Genomic DNA, 19,869 nt, shown 5'->3' with positions numbered 1-19,869 from the left:
GAATGTCTAGTGGTGTGAGATACTAACCAGTCTGTCCTGTCCTCAGACCTTGCTCTTAGTCCTCAGGCCTTGCTCTTAGTCCTCAGGCCTTGCTCTTAGTCCTCAGGCCTCGCTCTTAGTCACCAGGCCTCGCTCTTAGTCCTCAGGCCTCGCTCTTAGTCCTCAGGCCTCGCTCTTAGTCCTCAGGCCTCGCTTGTCACCAGGCCTCGCTCTTAGTCACCAGGTCTTAGTCCTCAGGCCTCGCTCTTAGTCCTCAGGAGTCCTCAGGGAGTCCTCAGGCCTCGCTCTTAGTCCTCAGGCCTCGCTCTTAGTCCTCAGGCCTCGCTCTTAGTCCTCAGGCCTTGCTCTTAGTCCTCAGGCCTTGCTCTTAGTCCTCAGGCCTTGCTCTTAGTCCTCAGGCCTTGCTCTTAGCAGGAGGATCCTCCTGTATGTCCTCCAGCTCCAGTGGTCTCAGGGATGGGGTAATCTGCGACCAGTAGAGTCTGCTCCATCACATCTGTCACATTGAAGCTATGTCCCGCCACACCCAAACCCTGGCTGATGGACATCACATCCACCTGGCCATGTCCCTGTGCCACCCCAACCTGGGTAAAGCCCACTTGGTCCTGGTTAAAGCCCACATCCATCTGCCCTTGGCTGGACACCACCTCCTCCGTAAGGGGCTGGATCACCACCCTGAGGATGTCACTGGCTCCTAGTACAGTTCCAGGTCCAGGTATAGGTCCAGAGACAGGCGCTGGCCCCTCGGGTGTCTCCTTCTCAGTGGGTGGTATCTGTGAGGGGCTAGTCTCATCCTGCAACCCCACGTCCTTTACTATCAGGTTCCGTAGCTTTCTCTCCCGTGGATTGTAGTTCTCTGTACGGGTGTGGACCTGAACATGACGCCGTAAATGAGCCTGGAGAAAAAGAGGAGACTTCAGCGTTCATATCAATTGAATACAAAATGTAATGATCCCCTCAGTGGCTGGGTGAGCAGTAGGCATGCATGAAATGTGAAGAACCAAGCTAGCACACTGGAATTGCATGGCCTACCTGTCTGGTAAACTTGTAGCCACACTTTTCGCACTCAAAATTCCTCATGCCCTGATGGCGACGCACATGGACATGGAGCTGCTCGACGGCTGGCGGATAGCGGAGTAAACAATACAATAAGAAAACATATGGCAAACTTGTTTTGTTCAACTGAAGTCGGGATGGAATCACTTCTGGAAGCAATCTACTCATTAGGTGTGAGATTCCCAAACACTTTATAGCGCTAATGATAATGACTCCCGAGTGGTGCAATGGTCTCAGGCACGGCATCTTAGTGTTAGAGACATCACTACAGACCCTGGTTCGATTCCAGGCTGTATCACAACCGGCCTTGATTGCGAGTCCCATAGGCGATGCACAATTGGCCCAGCGTCGTCTGGGTTAGGGTTTGGCCGGGGTAGGCCATCATTGTAAATAAGAATTTGTTCTTAACTGACTTGCCTAGTTAAATAAAATAGAAAATAAATAATCTCAAGCCTGTTTTAGGCAAAGAACTTAGTACTACAAAGCTTTGTGTAAAGTCAACATGACAGGAAAGAAATATATTTTAACTGTGGTGCCACGATCTCATGTGGCCATTCTCACCCTTGAAGGTCTTGCCACATATCTTGCAACAGTGAGGGCGGTCCTCCTGGTGCTTGCTGGCAACATGGCGGAGCATTGGTCCCTTCTCTGTGAAGCGCTGGTTACAGAACTCACAGCTGTAAGGTCGCTCTCCTGTGTGGGTTCGGTGGTGCTTGTCAAGACTGGCTGAAATCACACAATGAACAGACATAAGCATTGGCACAAGCACAATGTTGAGCATTGGAATAGACCATGTGAAAGCACACTGGATGTTAACGTGAGAGTTTGTGTTTGTCTGTGAGACAGAACCGGTTTATCTAAACGATTACTATGAGACTAAATCATAACATATGATCTGAGCAGCTATGTTTGTTGTTGGAAACGGGTTTGTCCTCCTCTGCCATCTACAGGGCCTAGTGAGAGGATGGCGGGCAAGAGGAAGTTGTTACCTTGTGTCCGGAAGGTCTTCCCACAGAGGTGGCACTGATGGGGCTTCTCTCCAGTGTGAACCCGCAAGTGCATGTTAAGGTTAGCCTTCTGGGTGAACGCACGGTTGCAGTACTCACACACAAATGGACGCTCGTTTCTGAGAAATTAAGACAAACTGGGACGTCACATTATTTAACACGTCACACGACAGTAAGGCTGAGTCAAACAGTCTAGCTCCCCCATGGTAACAAACCCCTCTTCCACTACCATGGCCAGTCTCAGCCCCACCTGTGAATGGCTTTGATATGCATCTGCAGGCCGTGTCGGCTGGAGGCTCGATGGTCACACTCCTCACACACAAAGAGCTTCTCGCCGCGATGCTTGGACGCCTCATGCAGACGCAGCTCTGTTTTAGACAGGTATGCTTTGCTGCACAGAGAGCACTGTGGGAAAAAGTATTATCACAGGTTAGAAGGTGATCAGCAAGAAAGCAGTCATAAATATTGACAATAATGCAGAAGGAATAAAGGATTGAATATATGAAAAAACAGAACAATTAACACAAAGGAGAGAGAGAGACTTACTGCATGTGGTTTGGGTGCACCGTGGATTTTGATTTCGTGACTTCTTAAATCTTTTTTATGCATGAACTGTTCCGAGCATGATGTACACTGAAATAGATACAAGATCAAGCGATGACTCAATATGAGTTTGATACAAAACACACCAGAGAGATAAGTCTTACAATGTCAATTAATGACATGTTCACAGTACTGTGTATCGGGCGGCAGGTAGCCTAGTGGTTAGAATGTTGGGCCAGTAACTGAAAGGTTGCTGGATCGAATCCCCAAGCTGACAAGGTAAAAGTCTGTTATTCTGCCCCTAAACAAGGCAGTTAACCCCACTGTTCCCCGGTAGGCTGTCATTGTAAATAACAATTGGTTCTTAACTGACATGTCAAGTTAAATAAAAGGTTCAATAAAAAAAAAATGGTGTTAGGTACTGGACCTTATTGGGCATTTCCCCTGTATGGGAGACTGTGTGCAGACGTAGATCCCCCAATCTGTCAAATGACATGTGGCATTGAAGGCAGTTGTGTACCTGTAGTAAAAACAAGAATACACACATACAGTACATGAGGGAAAACCTAAAGCATTGTATCATTTATGGTATTTCTTATTGGACAAGTCAGTGGCCTTAGGGTTAGAATGTCCATCCTGAGATTGGAAGGTTGGGAGTTCAATCCCTGGCCAAGTCATACCAAAGACTGTAAAAATGGGACCAAACGAGTCTCCGCTTGGCACTTAGCATTAAGGAGATTGGGGGTAAGGCCCTGCGGTAGACTAGCGTCCGGTCCAGGAGGTATACCTGTGCATCAAGCTGCCTCAGGCTACACCAACAGGAGATCGGCTCCTGCCACATAAGCCTTCCCAGCGTGCATTAGCCAAAGCTTTTGCAAGGCAACTTACTTATTGGACATGTCAAGGTAGTCCCTGCCCTTTAGGCTCAGTTTCCTTCCTATTGATGCCTAGTAAACAAGGCCTTGGTCCTGCTGGTCACTCACCACTTTTATTCTTTCACAACAGTTGCAGTTTCTGGCCTGGTGGTCCATCAGATTCTCCTTCCTGTAGTACCTCCTTCCACACTTAGAGCATGGAAAGGGCTTATCACCTGTATGACACCTGAGGAACACAGGGAGAACAGAAACCACACACTATTCACACTAGTCATTCAATAATACCGGTATTTTTCATTATTCAGGTCTCTCTTGCTAAATATAAGTTATCTAAATAGGACTCACCTGTAAAGACAAAGGTGGTTTAATATAGACATGGTGATTGGCAAAGTCAATACAATATGATAGCAGTTATGTATATACCTGTTGTGTACTTTGAGGTAATACTTGCTGAGGAAGGTCTTATTGCAGGTGGGGCACTGAACAGAGCCCTTTGTAGACCCCTTGGCTGCCCGTTCACCGTTCTCTTTATTGACAGCTTTGGTTGGTCCTTTACGTCTGCCTTTGGGACTGGAGGAGGTAGGCAGCAGGGCATGGGGCACATACTCTTCATCAGTATCCTCAGCTACCCCCTCCACCAAATCACCACCACCATCATCATCATCATAGTCTTCTTCATCAAGAGGCTGCAGATGAGAATTAGCTTTGTAGCTCAAATCTGATACAAGGTTGCCGAACACATCTGTTACCTGTCAAATAATCAAATACAATGAATCATCATCATCATCTCTACGGTCATTCATCACATCTTCTGGCCATCCACCTGCAACTGGGAGACAATATTTGATGCATCATATTGCCAACTGTATAGTTCTAGTATAAAACCTATAAATCTGTAGGCACATTGTGTGGAAGGCCACACAATCTTACATTAACACTTTAGGATAAGGTAACATATTGTAGCCTACCTCTGTTGTATCTGTAGGCTGAGGGAGGCGTTGTCCCTCCTCCTCAGCCCCATCACTCCTATCCTTTAGGCTAATAACTAGTGGTGGAGTCCCCCTGCTAGTGGTCCCCACATGGGGCAGGAGACGCACACCGGGGCCCTCTCCAAACGGTCTTCTGGAGGCCTTCACCCTACTCCCAGAGCGAGTTGTGATGGCAGTTGTGGTGGCGGTAGCTTCCAGACAATCCTTCTTACTTGTGCCGCTACTAGGGGTTTGGGATTTTTTGGGCCTCCCCCTTTTTTTAGGGGGCCTCCCTCTTTTTAGGGTGGCCTTGGTTCCTACATAAGTTACAGCTGAGATTGGCTGAAAATGATGGCTCAGAAGACATGCAGACTGCAGTCCTTCTGGAGAAACTGTCCCTTCTGTGGCAAACTGCTGACAAAGTGCGAGCACATCTGGTACACATAGGCTGTCTGCAGCCTGTCGCACATTCTCCAGATTCAGAGAGTCAAGGTTTAACTCCCCGGTATAGAAAAAGTCTAGAAGCAGTTCCAGGCCGTCAGTGGGGAACTCCTCTGGGAGGGAGACCTCCTTAACCATGGTGGTGGTTGGCTCGGACTCCTGAAACCGCCCACTGAAACAGGCCAGGATATTGCGATGGGCATTGTACACCCTCCCACCACCTCCTACAGTCAGTTTGGCATCACAGAACGAGCTGAGACTCCTCTGCTCATTCAGAAAGGACAAAACCTGTTGGGCATGGTTGCTACTCACCTTTGTATGCATTTCTCACCCTTGACAATAGATTGCTGCTTGCAAGGGACACTGGATTCAGTGTTATGCAACTGAAAGGGTCATAAAACAGATGAAAATTCACAAAAACTGATAGAAAATAGGTTTATTTTATATTAATATCATTACGCTATTAGCATTCTTGAAAATGCAATAGCATCATCAGCAATTCATAATGTATAAATTAGTCCAGACCTCAGATGAAGTGCAGTATTAGCTAGATATTCACTTTATGGGACATTTGCACAAGGGATTGAGCAGTTTCAAATATACCAAGATATGAGATAATTGAATAGTAAAATAAATAGAATTTGCTGAAGATTAGACACAGACAAATGTAATACTTAAAAGACATTATTAGCTAACGTTAGGCCTATACCCCTAGCTAGCTACGCACCTCGACGTTTCAGACATTATACAGACGCTCCCTAAACTCATCTGTCCAGCAGAAACAGAGATGCGAGTCACCCTCACCTTTGCAGGATCCTGACATTCGTATCACTGCTGTCAGTTGTCGGTATGGTGCAGTGAATATAATATAATTTATAAAAAGTTATATTGACTAACGTCTCAGGTACATGAATTGCTTTCTTTTTAGTCCGGGCCAGGCGGTTGAGACCGGATGTGACGTTTAGGCTAGCGCCGTGCTGTGAAATTGAATTGAAATAGTGTGTAATTTAGCATGTAAACATCACGTTTAAATTATACGATCGTATAGCTACAGAATTGCATTCGAGTTTATGTTCAGTTTTGTGGATGGATGGTCAGCTGTCTGTCTACTCCACAAGCAGCTAGCTACGGGTGTGTTCGTAAATTCAATATGGAGTGCACTTAGAGTACGCTCAGGACGTTCGTAAATTCAGACCGTTGTCAGATTTTCCTTTCGTAAATTCAGAGCGTTTCGCTCTCGGAGCGTACACTGGACGCTGGCTGAGGAGTAGAGTTGATTCGAGCGTTCTGACCACACAACAGCAGTCAAGCACCCAAGCTAGCTACTTCCAGACACAAATTAGAGAACACTTCACTCTGATCATTTTACTTTACTCGCCCTAGCGGTGGCTAGGGCTGTTTTCATGTTATCCAGAGCGCTGGTGTCTGTAACTATGCTGCTGGCAACCATTTAAATGCGTTTTTGCCGACGTTTACTGATACCGGCCATATTCTACGGGTGTTGAGCGTTCGTAAATGTGTCATTTACTCTGAAATTGGATTAAATAGCCAGAGCCCTACATGAACAGCTGAGCATGCGTGAACTCCTTGAAGGTTCATTATGTTTTAGCAATATCCCTAGTTACCACAGGAACAAAGTCAAAATGGCCGTAAAAATGTATGAAAACTAAAAATAGCTTTTTGGTCTTACGGGTACGGTTAGGCATAATATTAGCACTGTGGTTAAGGTTATGATTATATTTCAATACGATAAATAAGCGGGGTTTAGTCATAAATATGACTTTGTGGCTGTGGTAATGAGCGGAGACTCGACATTTTTTGTTTTGACGGTGTAGTTGCTGGTTATTGTCACAAATGATCCCTATTTTAAGTATCTTAACTAATATGAGGTAGATAGCAAGCTCGTTTTGCAGTTAAATTGGAAGCGAACGCTGTAGCCGCCGGTGTTTATGGTGGGATGTCGGTTAGCCAAATAATGTAACTTTAATCAGATGGCGACTGGCTGCTTCACATGGTGGAACAGTTACGTTAGTTAACAATAAAGCAACGTGTCAACCTGATTTGCATTTGTTAGCTATAGGGGGCCGTCTAGCATCTTTCTGAGAATCAACGGAGATGTACTGCTTGGTATCCAACTTCTGCTGATCAGGGTGTGAACGGGTATCCTAGTACTTCTTATATCAGAGGATGTTGGAGTGAGTTAAAATATTTTATTTTAAAAGAAACGACTATGGTCATGCAACAGAGTTAGGTACGTGCGCAGGCTTTTAGGCTACACTTTTGTCTTTCCAGTGGCAACTACAATCCCAGCCATAAGCTGCCTGCCTCTTATTTGTAGAGTTACTGTGAGAAATGCTGATGTCAAAATGGCTTTATAAATACATTTCATTGATAGAGACATCTGAGACAGCACAGACTTGCTGGACACACCGCTCTCTGGCATCATTTACAAAATAGTCTCTAACATTCTACTCAGCAAACTGTATGTAGTCTATCACAAGGCCATCCGTTTTGTCACCAAAGCCCCATATACTACCCACCACTGCGACGTGTATGCTCATGTTGGCTGGCCCTCACTACATATTCGTCGCCAAACCCACTGGCTCCAGGTCATCTGTAAGTCTTTGCTAGGTACATTTTCGCCTTATCTGAGCTCACTGGTCACCATAGCAACGCCCACCCGATTTCTCTTCTATTATGTTATTGACTGTAAGTTTGTTTATGTGTAACTCTGTGTTGTTGTTTTTGTCACACTGCTTTGCTTTATCTTGGCCAGGTCGCGATTGTAAATGAGAACTTGTTCTCAACTGGCCTACCTGGTTAAATAAAGGTGACATTTGTTTTTGCATGACCCCACTGAGGAAAACAGCCGGAGGCATGTTGATGTCACAGATCTGCAGGGAGGCTCTCAGCAGCGTTGTTAACGCTTGTGCAGGTAAACACGCACACAGCCCTGCTATCTTAGCATGACACACAGGTCCCCTTCAGTCCTTTTCTATAGACAAGCATGTTCCGTTGTAGTGGTATTGTTAGAGAGGGGTAAAGATAAAGATTTTTGAGAATAATATTTGAGGGGTGGAGATGATGTAGTTAATTATTCCTTGCCCACGAACATTCGACCACCCATCAGACATGATTGCAATACAGTCTGATTTCTCTATGATTTGCTTGACCTTTACTTGAACTCTGCATCCAGCAAATGAGAAAATAAAGCATGTCTAGTTTGAGGGGTGTATGCTAGGAAAAGAACATTCAGAAATCTCTTCCAATACACAGCCTGAGAGCATCAGAGGTGAACCAGCTGCATACACAGCTTGAGCCAGACATTCATCAGCATTTCTGACTAGGTTCCTCCATTGAGTAAAAAACAACAACTTCTGATTCCAGGAGGACCATGAGCTGTTGCTATCAATAAGGTGTCTGATTCATCATTTCCACCTGGAATAGAAGTAGAGGGACTTTTGTCAAAGGTTGCTTGTTGTGAGCGCTGAGGGAACTTGATGCACTTGGCCGGATGATTCTGCATCTTTGTGGCATTCTTCACATATGATTTGGCACAGTATTTGCAAATGTACACAGCTTTTCCTTCTACATTGGCTGCAGTGAAATGTCTTCACACATCAGATAGTGCCCATGGGCATTTTCCTGTAAAGATTAGAAAATAAATGAGTAAAAAAAACAGATAGTTAAGCAGTTACATTAAACAACTCATTTGTAAGATTAAAAAAAAATGAAATATGTATGGAGATAGGTGAATTAACACTCCTTAGTTAGCAGTTTTAGTTTGCTAAAACCCACATGGTAGCAAAAACTAACTAGCAGAAATTGTAAACAAGTTAGAAATGATTTAGCACACTTTGCTGTAGGCTACTATGTACTCATTAACAAAACATTATGTATGTCATATAAAATATATTTACCCCACCCAGCATTGTAATCAAAACTTACCAGAAAGCATGTAGTCCTTGGCTCAAACAGTGTAGTAGTGTGGACTCAATAGCATCTTATTAGTGTGCAAGATCTTGAGAATTAGCTGTACGTGTAATGGAAGAGTGCACTGCACATGTGCCTGAAGAATGAGTTGTGCATGCAGAGGGTTGCAATTCTATTGAATTGGGGGTAGTTTAACCAAAATAATATGCCACAAGACCTAGAATTGCCTTGTGTATCCCACAAAAAAAGGTTCACTGTTATAAGCTAACTTTTTGAAAAATTCTTGAAATTTATCAGAAAGATTCCGAACCTTTTAACCCTAGTTGCTACTTATCCATGCGATCAATGACAGGAGCGGTCCCAAAACATTCCAAACACGATCATGAGCAGTAACACCGGCAGTAAAAACTGTCGATTGACTTCAACACTTTACAAACTAAGCACACTGAAAACAAACACGACTTTCGCAAAGAGTTGCACACACTGTCAAAACTGCCGCGCCAACCGAGAGCCCCACACAGAGCCGGAAGAGCTATCTTTAGTTCCTCAGTCCTGACTGCTGATGCACTCTTAAAGTGGCAGTGCACGGTGAAGGCTCCGTACAAGATTTCGCCACAACGTTTTATTCCACGAGGGATACTGAGATGTTTTAACTCGATTACTTATTGATTGTTATTTTCCATCTACAGAGGAGCTAGATGGCTTTCCAGTTATTCTAGTATGTGGTGCTAAGAATGTTGGGAAGTCCACCTTCAACCGTCACTTCATCAGTACCTTAATAAACCAGTAAGTAGTGTTTGTTACTTTGCTTGTTTGGTTGAAAGGTTCTGCAGTGATACAATGCCCATAGCAATAACCGTGTGTGTGTGTGTGTGCACTTGCGCAGCACTGCAAGTGTAGAATACCTGGAGTGTGACCTGGGCCAGACAGAGTTCACTCCCTCAGGTTGTCTTTCCCTGTCTACTGTTAGAGAGCCACTGCTGGGTATGTACTGTACTGCCTTCCATCACAATCACATGTGCAATACATTTTAGTGCAGTAAATACAATTTCCAATGCATTCATTACTCAAATGGAAAGTACACTTGAACTACCTGCATTTAGGCAATATTTTAATCAAGCCTATAAATGTTTGGGGTCTTTATTTAACCCTAATGAACCCTTGTCTGTCTGTCTGGCTTGTGGTTTCTAGGTCCCCCATCACACACCAGTGGGCCCCAGAGCACATGATCTTCTAAGAAGATGGCACCGAAGAACATGGCTGATGTTTTACATTCTCCCAACTAGAGGTCGACCGATTATGATTTTTCAACGCCGATACCGATTATTGGAGGACCAAAAAAGCCGATACTGATTAATCGGCCAATTTTTTGGGGGACTATTTTTTTACATTTGTAATAATGACAATTACAACAATACTGAATGAACACTTATTTTATTGATGTATTATATTAAGTTAAAATCAATTTAGCCTCAAGTAAATAATGAAACATGTTCAATTTGGTTTAAATAATGCAAAAACAAAGTGTTGGAGAAGAAAGTAAAAGTGCAATATGTGCTATGTAAGAAAGCTAACGTTTCAGTTCCTTGCTCAGAACATGAGAACATATGAAAGCTGGTGGTTCCTTTAAACACGAGTCTTCAATATAGTTTGTAGTTATTATAGGAATTATAGGACTATTTCCCTCTATACCATTTGTATTTCATTAACCTTTGACTATTGGATGTTCTTTTAGGCACTTTAGTATTGCTAGTGTAACAGTATAGCTTCCGTCCCTCTCCTCGCTCCTCCCTGGGCTCGAACCAGCAACACAACGACAACAGCCACCATCGAAGCAGCGTTACCCATGCAGAGCAAGGGGAACAACTACTAGAATGCTCAGAGCGAGTGACGTTTGAAACGCTATTAGCGCGCACTAACTAGCTAGCCATTTCACTTCGGTTACACCAGCCTCATCTCGGGAGTTGATAGGCTTGAAGTCATAAACAGCGCAATGCTTGACGCGTAACGCACGAAAGTGCTGTTTGAATGAATGTTTACGTGCCTGCTTCTGCCTAATCACCGCTCAGTCAGATACTTAGATACTTGTATGCTCAGGCAGATTATATGCAACGCAGGACACTAGATAATATCATCAACCATGTGTAGTTAACTACTGATTATGATTGATTGTTTTTTATAAGATAAGTTTAATGCTAGCTAGCAACTTATCTTGGCTTACTGCATTTGCGTAACAGGCAGTCTCCTTGTGGAGTGCAACGAGAGCGAGTCAGGTCGTTATTGCATTGGACTAGTTAACTGTAAGGTTGCAAGATTGAATCCCCCGAGCTGACAAGGTGAAAATCTGTCGTTCTGGGCCTGAAGAAGGCAGTTAACCCACCATTCCTAGGCCGTCATTGAAAATAAGAATGTGTTCTTAGCTGACTTGCCTAGCTAAATAAAGGTAAAACAAATTTTAAAATGAATCGGCGCCCAAAAATACTGATTTCCGATTTGTAATGAAAACTTGAAATCGGCCCTAATTAATCGGCCATTCCGATTAATCGGTCGACCTCTACTCCCAACCAATTGTGCTATTTTTTTTTTTTGCGTTTTGTGTAAATACTTTTATTTTGTACATAATGTTGCTGCTACTGTCTGTTATTACCGAAAATAACTTCTGGCCATCAGAACCACGATTACTCATGGTGGACTGGAAGAGACTTTTTCTTTTAACGAGTCCCACGAGAAGGATATACTGCTTTCACTGGAACAGGCACAGATCCCCGTAATTTGCTTGAAGAAAAGACACAGGAAAAGGGGCCGCGGATTGGGGTGCCTTCTGAGAATCCGTAGGCGAGCAGGTAAACTCCCACTGCCATCCATTCTTGCTAATGTTCAATCATTGGAAAATTGAAAATAAAATTGATGACCTACAATTAAGATTATCCTGCTATTCTAATGTTTCAAAGTAAATATCTCAGACACTAGAGATGCTTAACCAAGTTTCATTTTTCCCAAAGGGTTGACACAGCTGTATTCAGACAAAGACATGTTTCCACCATTACAAGTATATATACTCCACTTTAGGCACTCCTCCTTCTCTCCAATCCTTACATCTTATGGTTCGACAGGAAGACGAAGTGATAAAGTAATAAACCGTTAAGGTGACCTGACCACAACCCCTTTGAGGTCTAATCCAAAGCTCTCCACCAGTATCACCTATTGCACTCCCGTGACTTCCTCCCGTCCCCCCAGCATATTCCACAGCCACTCTGTCTTTCTACAGAGAACATTAACCATTAACTTCTGACATAAAAACCAGTATCTTCCACTCCTTTATATACTATGCTTATGCATATAACAATGTTCAAAGTTTACCTCGAATCCAACAGGACATTGAAAACTGTAATATCTTCTGTTTTACCGAGACGTGGCTGAACGATGATAATATAGACTTGGCGGTATTTTCCATGCACCGGCAGAACAGAGAAGCTACGTCTGTTAAGGGGAGGGCGGGGGTCTATTTTGCAATAACAGCTGGTGCTCGATGTCTAATATTAAAGAAGTCTTGCTCGCCTGAGGTAGAGGTCCTTATGATAAGCTGTAGACCACACTATCTACCAAGAGTTCTCTATATTATTTGTAGCCGTCTATTTATCACTACAGAACGAAGCTGGCACTAACACCGCTCTCAACCAAATCTATAAGGCCATAAGCAAAGAAGAAAATGCTCACCCAGAAGCGGCGCTCCAAGTGGGTGGGGACTCTAATGCAGGCGAACTTAAATCAGTTTTACCACATTTTTACCTGTGCAACCAGAGGGAAAGAAATCCTAGACCACCTTTACTCCACACACAGAGATCCATACAAAGCTCCCTCCCGCCCCTCTACTTGGCAAATCTGACCATAATTCTATCCTCCTGATTCCTGCTTAGAAGCAAAAACTAAAGCAGGAAGTACCAGTGACTCGCCCAATATGGAAGTGGTCAGATGACATGGATGGTACATTACAGGACTGTTTTGCTAGCACAGACTGGAATATGTTCCGGTATTTATCCAATGGCATTGAGGAGTACACCACCTCAGTCATTGGCTTCATCAATAAGTGCATCGTCAACGTTGTCCCCACAGTTACCGTATGTACATATCCCAACCAAAAGTCATGGATTACAGGCAACATCCGCATCGAGTTAAAGGCTAGAGCTGCCGCTTTCAACCAGCGGGAGACTAATCCGGATGTTTATAAGAAATCCCGCTATGCCCTCCGACGAACCATCAAACAAGCAAAGTGTCAATACAGGTTTAAGATTGAATCGTACTACACGGGCTCTGACGCTTGTCGGATGTTGCAGGGCTTGAAAACTATTACGGACTACAAAGGGAAACCCAGACACGAACTGCCCAGTGAAGCGAGCCTACCAGACGAGCTAAATGCCTTTTTATGCTTGCTTCGAGGCAAACAACACTGAAGCATGCATGAGAGCACCAGCTGTACTGGATGACTGTGTGATAACACTCTCGGTAGCCGATGTGAACAAAACCTTTAAACGGGTCAAGATTCACAAAGCCGCTGGGCCAGATGGATTACCAGGACGTGTACTCAAAGCATGCGCGGACCAACTGTCAAGTGTCTTCACTGACATTTTCAACCTCTCCCTGACCAAGTCTGTAATAGCAACATGTTTCAAGCAGACCACCATAGTTCCTGTGCCCAAGGAAGCGAAGGTAACCTGCCTAAATGATTACCGCCCGTAGCACTCAGGTCGGTAGCCATGAAGTGCTTTGAAAGGCTGGTCATGGCTCACATCAATAGCATCCAATTCGTATACCGCCCCAACAGATCCACAGACGATGCAATCTCAATCGCACTCCACACTGCCCTTTCCCACCTGGACAAAAGGAACACCGATGTGAGATTGCTGTTCATTGACTACAGCTCAGCGTTCAACACGCATAGTGCCCTCAAAGCTCATCACTAAGCTAAGGACTCTGGGACTAAACACCTCCCTCTGCAACAGGATCCTGGACTTCCTGACGGGCCGCCCTCAGGTGGTAAGGGTAGGCAACAACACGTCTGAAACTCTGATCCTTAACACTGGGGCCCTTCAGGGATGTGTACTTAGTCCCCTCCTGTACTCCCTGTTCACCCACAACTGCGTGGCCAAACACGATTCCAACACCATCATTAAGTTTTCAGACGACAACGATGAGCCAGTCAATAGGGAAGAGGTCAGAGAACTGGCAGTGTGGTGCCAGGACAACATCCTCTCCCTCAATGTGAGCAAGACAAAGTAGCTGATCTTGGACTTCAGGAAAAGGCATGCCGAATAGGCTCCCATTAACATGGGCTGTAGTGGAGCGGGTTGAGAGTTTCAAGTTCCTTCGTGTCCACATTGCCAACGAACTATCATGGTCCAAACACACCAAGACAGAAGGCACGACAAAACCTTTTCCACCTCAGGAGACTGAAAAGATTTGGCATTGGTCCCCAGATCCTCAAATGGTTCTACAGCTGCACCATCGAGAGCATCCTAACTGGTTGCATCACCACCTGGTATGGAGTCTGCTCGGCATCTGACCGTTAGGCGCTACAGAGGGTAGTGCGTACGGTCCAGTACATCACTGGAGCCAAACTTCCTGCCAACCAGGACCTATATTTTATTATATTTAACCTTTATTTAACCAGGTAAGCTAGTTGAGAACAAGTTCTCATTTGCAACTGCGACCTGGCCAAGATAAAGCATAGCAGTTCCACACATATAAATATAATAGGCGGTGTCAGAGGAAAGTGCATGAAATTGTCAGAGACTCCAGTCACCCGGGTTAGACTGTTGTCTCTGCTACCGCACGGCAAATGGTACCGGAGCGCCAAGTCTTGGACCAAAAGGCTCCTCAACAGCTTACCCCCATGATATGACTGCCAAACAATTAATAACCCCCCCGGTACCCCCTGTATATAGCCTCATTATTCTTGTGTTAATATTTTATTTTTTACTTGAGTCTATTTGGTAAATATATCCTCACCATTTTCTTAACTCTTGAACTGCACTGTTGGTTAAGGGTTTGTAAGTAAGCATTTCACGGTAAGGTCTACACTTGTATTCGGCGCATGTGACATATAAAGTTTGATTTGATTCTATGGCCAGTTGTCCTGTGAAACAGACCTGGACCGCTATCTGGAGTCTCAACTCCATGTGGCGCTTGTATAACAGAGAGATGCCCATAGTCATCAACACAATGGGCTGGGTCAAAGGTCAGTAACGCCATATTCTTGGCAACCTGGGGGAAAAAAACGCTACATTTGTCCCAAGCTGCCATGCTCATGTTTCACCCAATCCTCAAAAAGGAGGGAAAGCATGCACACATGTCAACAAATAAATAATGCGTAGTAATTAATACTTTTTTGTTGTTGAATTCTTCATACTGACCTGTTGACATGTGTCTGCCTCTTCAGGTTTTGGCTTTCAGTTGCTGGTGGACATCATTTGCCTCTGCTCCGTCTCTCACATGGTGCAGCTCAGTAGTGGGGATAAAGTCATGTGCCCCCAACTCACCCCTGAGTTCCTGAGGTCATCACATGGCTGGCACACACCCTCCTGCCCAGTCAGCCCTGGGGGAGGACTACTCTGAATCCCATCCTCTCCAGTGGAGATACTCTATTCAGTATTCACCCAGAGTTTGAAGGAGTGGGGCGCCCGAGCGAAATGTAAGAGTCCCAACAAGACAACAGCTTTCTTGGTTGCCATGGATATGGATATTAATTTTTCTGCTGAAGGAAGATACTCTGCACTTGCCAGTATCACTTGTTCATTAAGCTGATGTATAAGTGCTTTGTCAGAGATTTTCTTGCCCTACTTCTCTGAGTTCACCCCTCTGCCCCCCCCCCCCCCCCACCCCACCTCTGGTGTGTGTTTTTCTTCCACAGGAGACACCAGTGTAGCAATGAGCAGGGTGACCTGGCTCTGCTGGGCTACTTCAGCCAGCTGCAGTCCCCTGAACCAGACTCCGTCAGACCCCTGCACGGCTTCACCCCCTACCAGGTAAGAAATAATATTAACTTTTAGAGAAGAATGTAGCCTCACTCTAGTGCTGATGTCATTGATAAGTGCCGGGTTCTGCCGGCCTGCTCGTGTCAAATCAGTTTTTATTAATGTCTGTGTAAGCATAGGATTCAAGTCTGTAATATTTTTTACCTTTTAGAATATACTAATTCCACTACGTCCCTCCCTTGTCCTCTCTGTGCTGGTTCCCCATTCAGCAGTGGCGGTGGGTGTGATGAACTGTGAGGTAGCACCAGCTCATGTGCTCTACGCTGCCAATGCCAGTGGTGAGGCTGTGCTTTCTGAATGAGAAGGTATCAGGCAGGGGAGGCCCAGTTCTACTCTCTCAAACCCCTGTCTGTCCCTGCGTGGGATATGGTATGTATATAGGTCTATGCCCATTACCCATACACATGTTAAAAAGGAAGCTGGTGGGAGGAGCCATAGGACTGGCTCATTGTAATGGCTGAAATGGAATTGTTTTATTCCATTCCAGCCATTACAATGAGCCCATCCTCCTATAACTTCTCCCACCAGCCTCCTCTGACATGCTAGTCTGTCACTATTCTGTGTGGACAACTGTCATCTATCTAGCCGAGAACAGTAATAAAGTTCGGCATCTCCCCATCATGGATGAATAACTCTTCGAATTGATGGTGTGATGGAGTGATAACAAAGCTCTAAGGTGTGGGTAATCTAATAAATTGCATTTCTTTCTGGGAGAATCTTAATTGCATACTCCCCATGTCCAATGGGTTTTGAGGAGGAGGCGAGGAGTATGCAATTGAAGATCTCCCTCTGTTCTCAGCAGGTGTCCTTTGGGGGTGTGGACATGGCACGTGGCCTGTACACCTGTAGCTCCCTCAGTCCTCCGTCAGGTCAACGGTCTTCTGCTGGGTGCTGTCACACTGCCCAACATCCTCCTCACAGGACAGGTAAAGACAAAAGGATACATCCCAAACACTAAGTAATCTAAACACTGCATGTAGTGTCGTACTCTCCGCTCCTCAATCATCTGTAAGATGTCTTTGTTTGACTGACACTCAAATATAAATTATTATTAAATATATGCATGAAAAACTGAAAAATCACAACTGCCAAACCCAACCATTCAAATATTGCAGGCCTGTCCTGTTCCTCTCCATCGGTGTCAGCTTTTAGCTATCAGGTTATTTTGGTTCAGTCACTCATTCTTGCTACATATTCTTGCTTTATCTTAGTCCACATCCTCTTTCTGTTACAGACAGGAATTGTGGGAGAGCCTCCCTATGTCACAATAGACTACAACTTTGATCTAACCGGGGCTGGGAAGATTCACGTCTTCAAGGGGCTTGCAAGATCTGACCAGATGAATAACGCAAAGTGATTGTTTTTGTGAGAAGAGACTATGGTTTCACACAAGAAATCTGAAATCTGAATATTTTTTACCTTCCTTGTTTACTGACTTCAAACACCAAGGCCAGAGTCAAGGCCGTTGAATTTACAGAACATAAAGTTCCGGAGATAGGACTGTGGAGTTGCCATGAGTGACTTAAGGCGGCAGGGTAGCCTAGTGGTTAGAGCGTTGGACTAGTACCCGAAAGATTGCAAGTTCGAATCCCCGAGCTGACAAGGTACAAATCTGTCGTTCTGCCCCTGAACAGGCAGTTAACCCACTGTCATTGAAAATAAGAATTTCTTCTTAACTGACTTGCCTAGTGAAATAAAATAAAAATATGTTCCAGATCACTCTTCTCAAGACTGCCATAGCTATGATGGCCACCTCCTTGTATGGGTCAATTGGGTTGACCTTGGTCTTCAATCACCAGAATTGGATTGGCCAGTGATATTCATTAGTTCAGGATGACTGTTTCAAAGTGTTTCTATCACATGGACAATATCTAGACATGCAGTTACATGTCTGCATCTGAAATAGCACCATATGATCTAGTGCACCATATAGGGAATATGGTGCCATTTTGGACACAGGTAGGTTTCCATCCAATTGGCGACAAACTGACTTATTGTGGATATAGAGGCTGGGCTGTGCGTGATGATCAGTGGTGATTTTTGCAGATAAATCTTGATGGGGCAAACTCTGAAAAATGTTTTTAGATGCATACCAGCAAATCCACTACACTAAACAATACATTAATTGCATTACAACGGTGACAAATGGTGCCCACAAACTTTTAGGACCTACATAAAGAGCTTTCTTTTGGTTATCAGCAGAGCCTTGTCTGGGAGCAAAGCAGAAAAACATAGCTGATGTGGTTTCTACTGACATTTGAGATGTACCAACTATGGCATAAGAAGACGACGAGCTGAAAGAGGCAATCCGTAATTTCAATTGACATTAATGAGCGAGCTAGGATGGACATAGTCAATATAACTATTTGTTCAGCTCTTTTGAAATGTACAGAGTCAGAATTCAGAACATGGGCCTTTCTTACCATATTCTCCCTGTACTCCAAGTCAGAACCGTAGGATAAATATAGGGGACATTTAAGCAGACAATGAAAGCTCTTACAATATTTGATGATTACATTTCTCTAAAACAGGCTATAGGCTACATGTGCACCTCCAAGTCAGAACAGTAGGCTAAGTTATGACGGGGGAAAGGGAACACATTATTTGGGAGAAGCACATGCACTACTAACAGCTTACTACACAACATACACTTAGTATTACTTTCTTCGCTACAGTATACATATCTCCCTGGCATATTACATAACTTATGCAGCAGCATACAATACGTTTTTGGACTCACCTTGTGGGCAAGGATATATATATATATGCCTGTTTCGCATGTTATTTTGGCATTAATACGTGTCACATGTCAGTTTGCAAACGATCAAAAAATAAATATATCCTTAAGTTAATAAAGTCGCATACAAACATGGTATCTTTTGATGCTACATAAAATCAGAGAATGCCAGACTATATAGTACATGTCAAAAGTTTGGACACCACATTCCAGGGTTTGTAACTTGCTCTACAATCCATCTCTAGAGCTATTGTATAGCACCTATTGATATATTCCAGAGCAATAAATATAAGCTCTACACAGCAATGCGTCCAGGTCCAGTTTCTGGTATATATTTTGTTTTTGGTCAATAAAAAAAAAAATCACTGAATAGTAGTGCACTGCGGATTGTTAGACAGTATTCCATCCACGTTTCTTTTTTAAAGCAAGTAATGTCTGTTGATGTTTCAATAAACATCTCTATGTTGCATTTATTTCTTAGAGTACTGGATTACTGCACATTGATTTACCTATTTAGTAATCTGACCTTGTAACAAAATGTGAACTATGTCATTGATTTATGAATTGTGCGATGGAGATCAGTCCATCTTGCAGAATTGAAATGAGACTTACAACCACATTAAGAATTCCAGGGAAGGATTGTTACCAATACTCTATTCTCTCCATGTTTTTCTCTCTTTCCCTTGCTTTCTCTTAAGGCTCCAGTTTCATCAGAAGTTGGAAATAGAACTAAATAAAAAACAATTTCAGGTCTTTTGTTTCCTAGGTGTAAGATATTTTCTTGTCCTGAAGAAGGCATTTTAAGTAACCTCATAAATTCATACCAGAGTGGTTCATATAGTAAAGGAGTATATACGAGGTTTGTTGCCTTTTGGTGCCCTGAAGAGGGCAGTGTTGTTCAGGTTTAAATTTCAAGTTTATCAAGCCGAGCTCGTACAGTTAGTTGTATAGTAAATAAGATTATATAGGCTGCTGCACAAGACTATTGTGTGTATGGATGGACACAGTTTCGTAGCATCATGACGAACGCACACATTTTGTTGTCTGCGCGGACATGTTTCAAGTTTTATTAGTCGTATGTACAGGACACATGGTATGCACCGTCCAAACTAAATGCATACTTGCAGGTTCCTTCTTGACAATACAACAATAAGAAATAATAAAATAAGAATACAAACGTAAAATGGCTCAGTAGAATAGAATAAACATCTTAGCATAAGTATAATACATTAAGGCACAATTTAAAGTCCAATATTACACGTGTTTTGGGAAGGGGGA

The 19,869-nt window shown here is 43.8% G+C and overlaps 2 protein-coding genes across 10 annotated transcripts; one reads left to right on the top strand and one right to left on the bottom strand.

The window, feature by feature from the left end:
• Positions 1 to 275: 275 nt before the first annotated feature.
• On the bottom strand, positions 276 to 5,816 carry LOC135504114 (telomere zinc finger-associated protein-like). Of its 3 annotated transcripts, none has more exons than XM_064922410.1 (11): positions 5,695 to 5,816; positions 4,450 to 5,273; positions 3,905 to 4,230; positions 3,590 to 3,707; positions 3,034 to 3,126; positions 2,610 to 2,696; positions 2,314 to 2,468; positions 2,046 to 2,182; positions 1,618 to 1,782; positions 1,033 to 1,121; positions 276 to 896 (listed from the first exon to the last, which is right to left on the bottom strand). In XM_064922410.1, exons 2-11 carry the CDS (start codon positions 5,212 to 5,214, stop codon positions 408 to 410), a joined length of 2,424 nt encoding a protein of 807 aa, XP_064778482.1. In that variant the 5' UTR covers positions 5,215 to 5,273; positions 5,695 to 5,816; the 3' UTR covers positions 276 to 407. The 3 variants fall into 3 exon arrangements, with proteins under 3 accessions (XP_064778482.1, XP_064778483.1, XP_064778484.1); XM_064922411.1 differs by having other exon boundaries at positions 3,905 to 4,167; XM_064922412.1 differs by having other exon boundaries at positions 3,905 to 4,167; positions 5,203 to 5,273.
• Positions 5,654 to 19,352, top strand: LOC135504115 (polynucleotide 5'-hydroxyl-kinase NOL9-like). Of its 7 annotated transcripts, none has more exons than XR_010450077.1 (10): positions 5,654 to 5,737; positions 7,760 to 7,825; positions 9,513 to 9,609; positions 9,710 to 9,807; positions 10,015 to 11,666; positions 15,260 to 15,511; positions 15,731 to 15,845; positions 16,064 to 16,223; positions 16,654 to 16,780; positions 17,089 to 19,352. XR_010450077.1 is itself a non-coding variant. In XM_064922413.1 (4 exons), exons 1-4 carry the CDS (start codon positions 7,738 to 7,740, stop codon positions 10,050 to 10,052), a joined length of 321 nt encoding a protein of 106 aa, XP_064778485.1. In that variant the 5' UTR covers positions 7,709 to 7,737; the 3' UTR covers positions 10,053 to 11,738. The 7 variants fall into 7 exon arrangements, 1 of the variants encoding a protein (XP_064778485.1); XR_010450078.1 differs by lacking the exon at positions 5,654 to 5,737 and adding an exon at positions 7,421 to 7,506; XR_010450076.1 differs by lacking the exon at positions 5,654 to 5,737 and having other exon boundaries at positions 7,709 to 7,825; positions 10,015 to 10,111; positions 11,494 to 11,666.
• Positions 19,353 to 19,869: the final 517 nt, after the last annotated feature.

Source organism: Oncorhynchus masou, chromosome 18 (genome assembly GCF_036934945.1).
Source record: "Oncorhynchus masou masou isolate Uvic2021 chromosome 18, UVic_Omas_1.1, whole genome shotgun sequence".
Classification (NCBI taxonomy): domain Eukaryota; kingdom Metazoa; phylum Chordata; class Actinopteri; order Salmoniformes; family Salmonidae; genus Oncorhynchus; species Oncorhynchus masou.
This window is presented reverse-complemented; position numbering and strand designations above follow the sequence as displayed.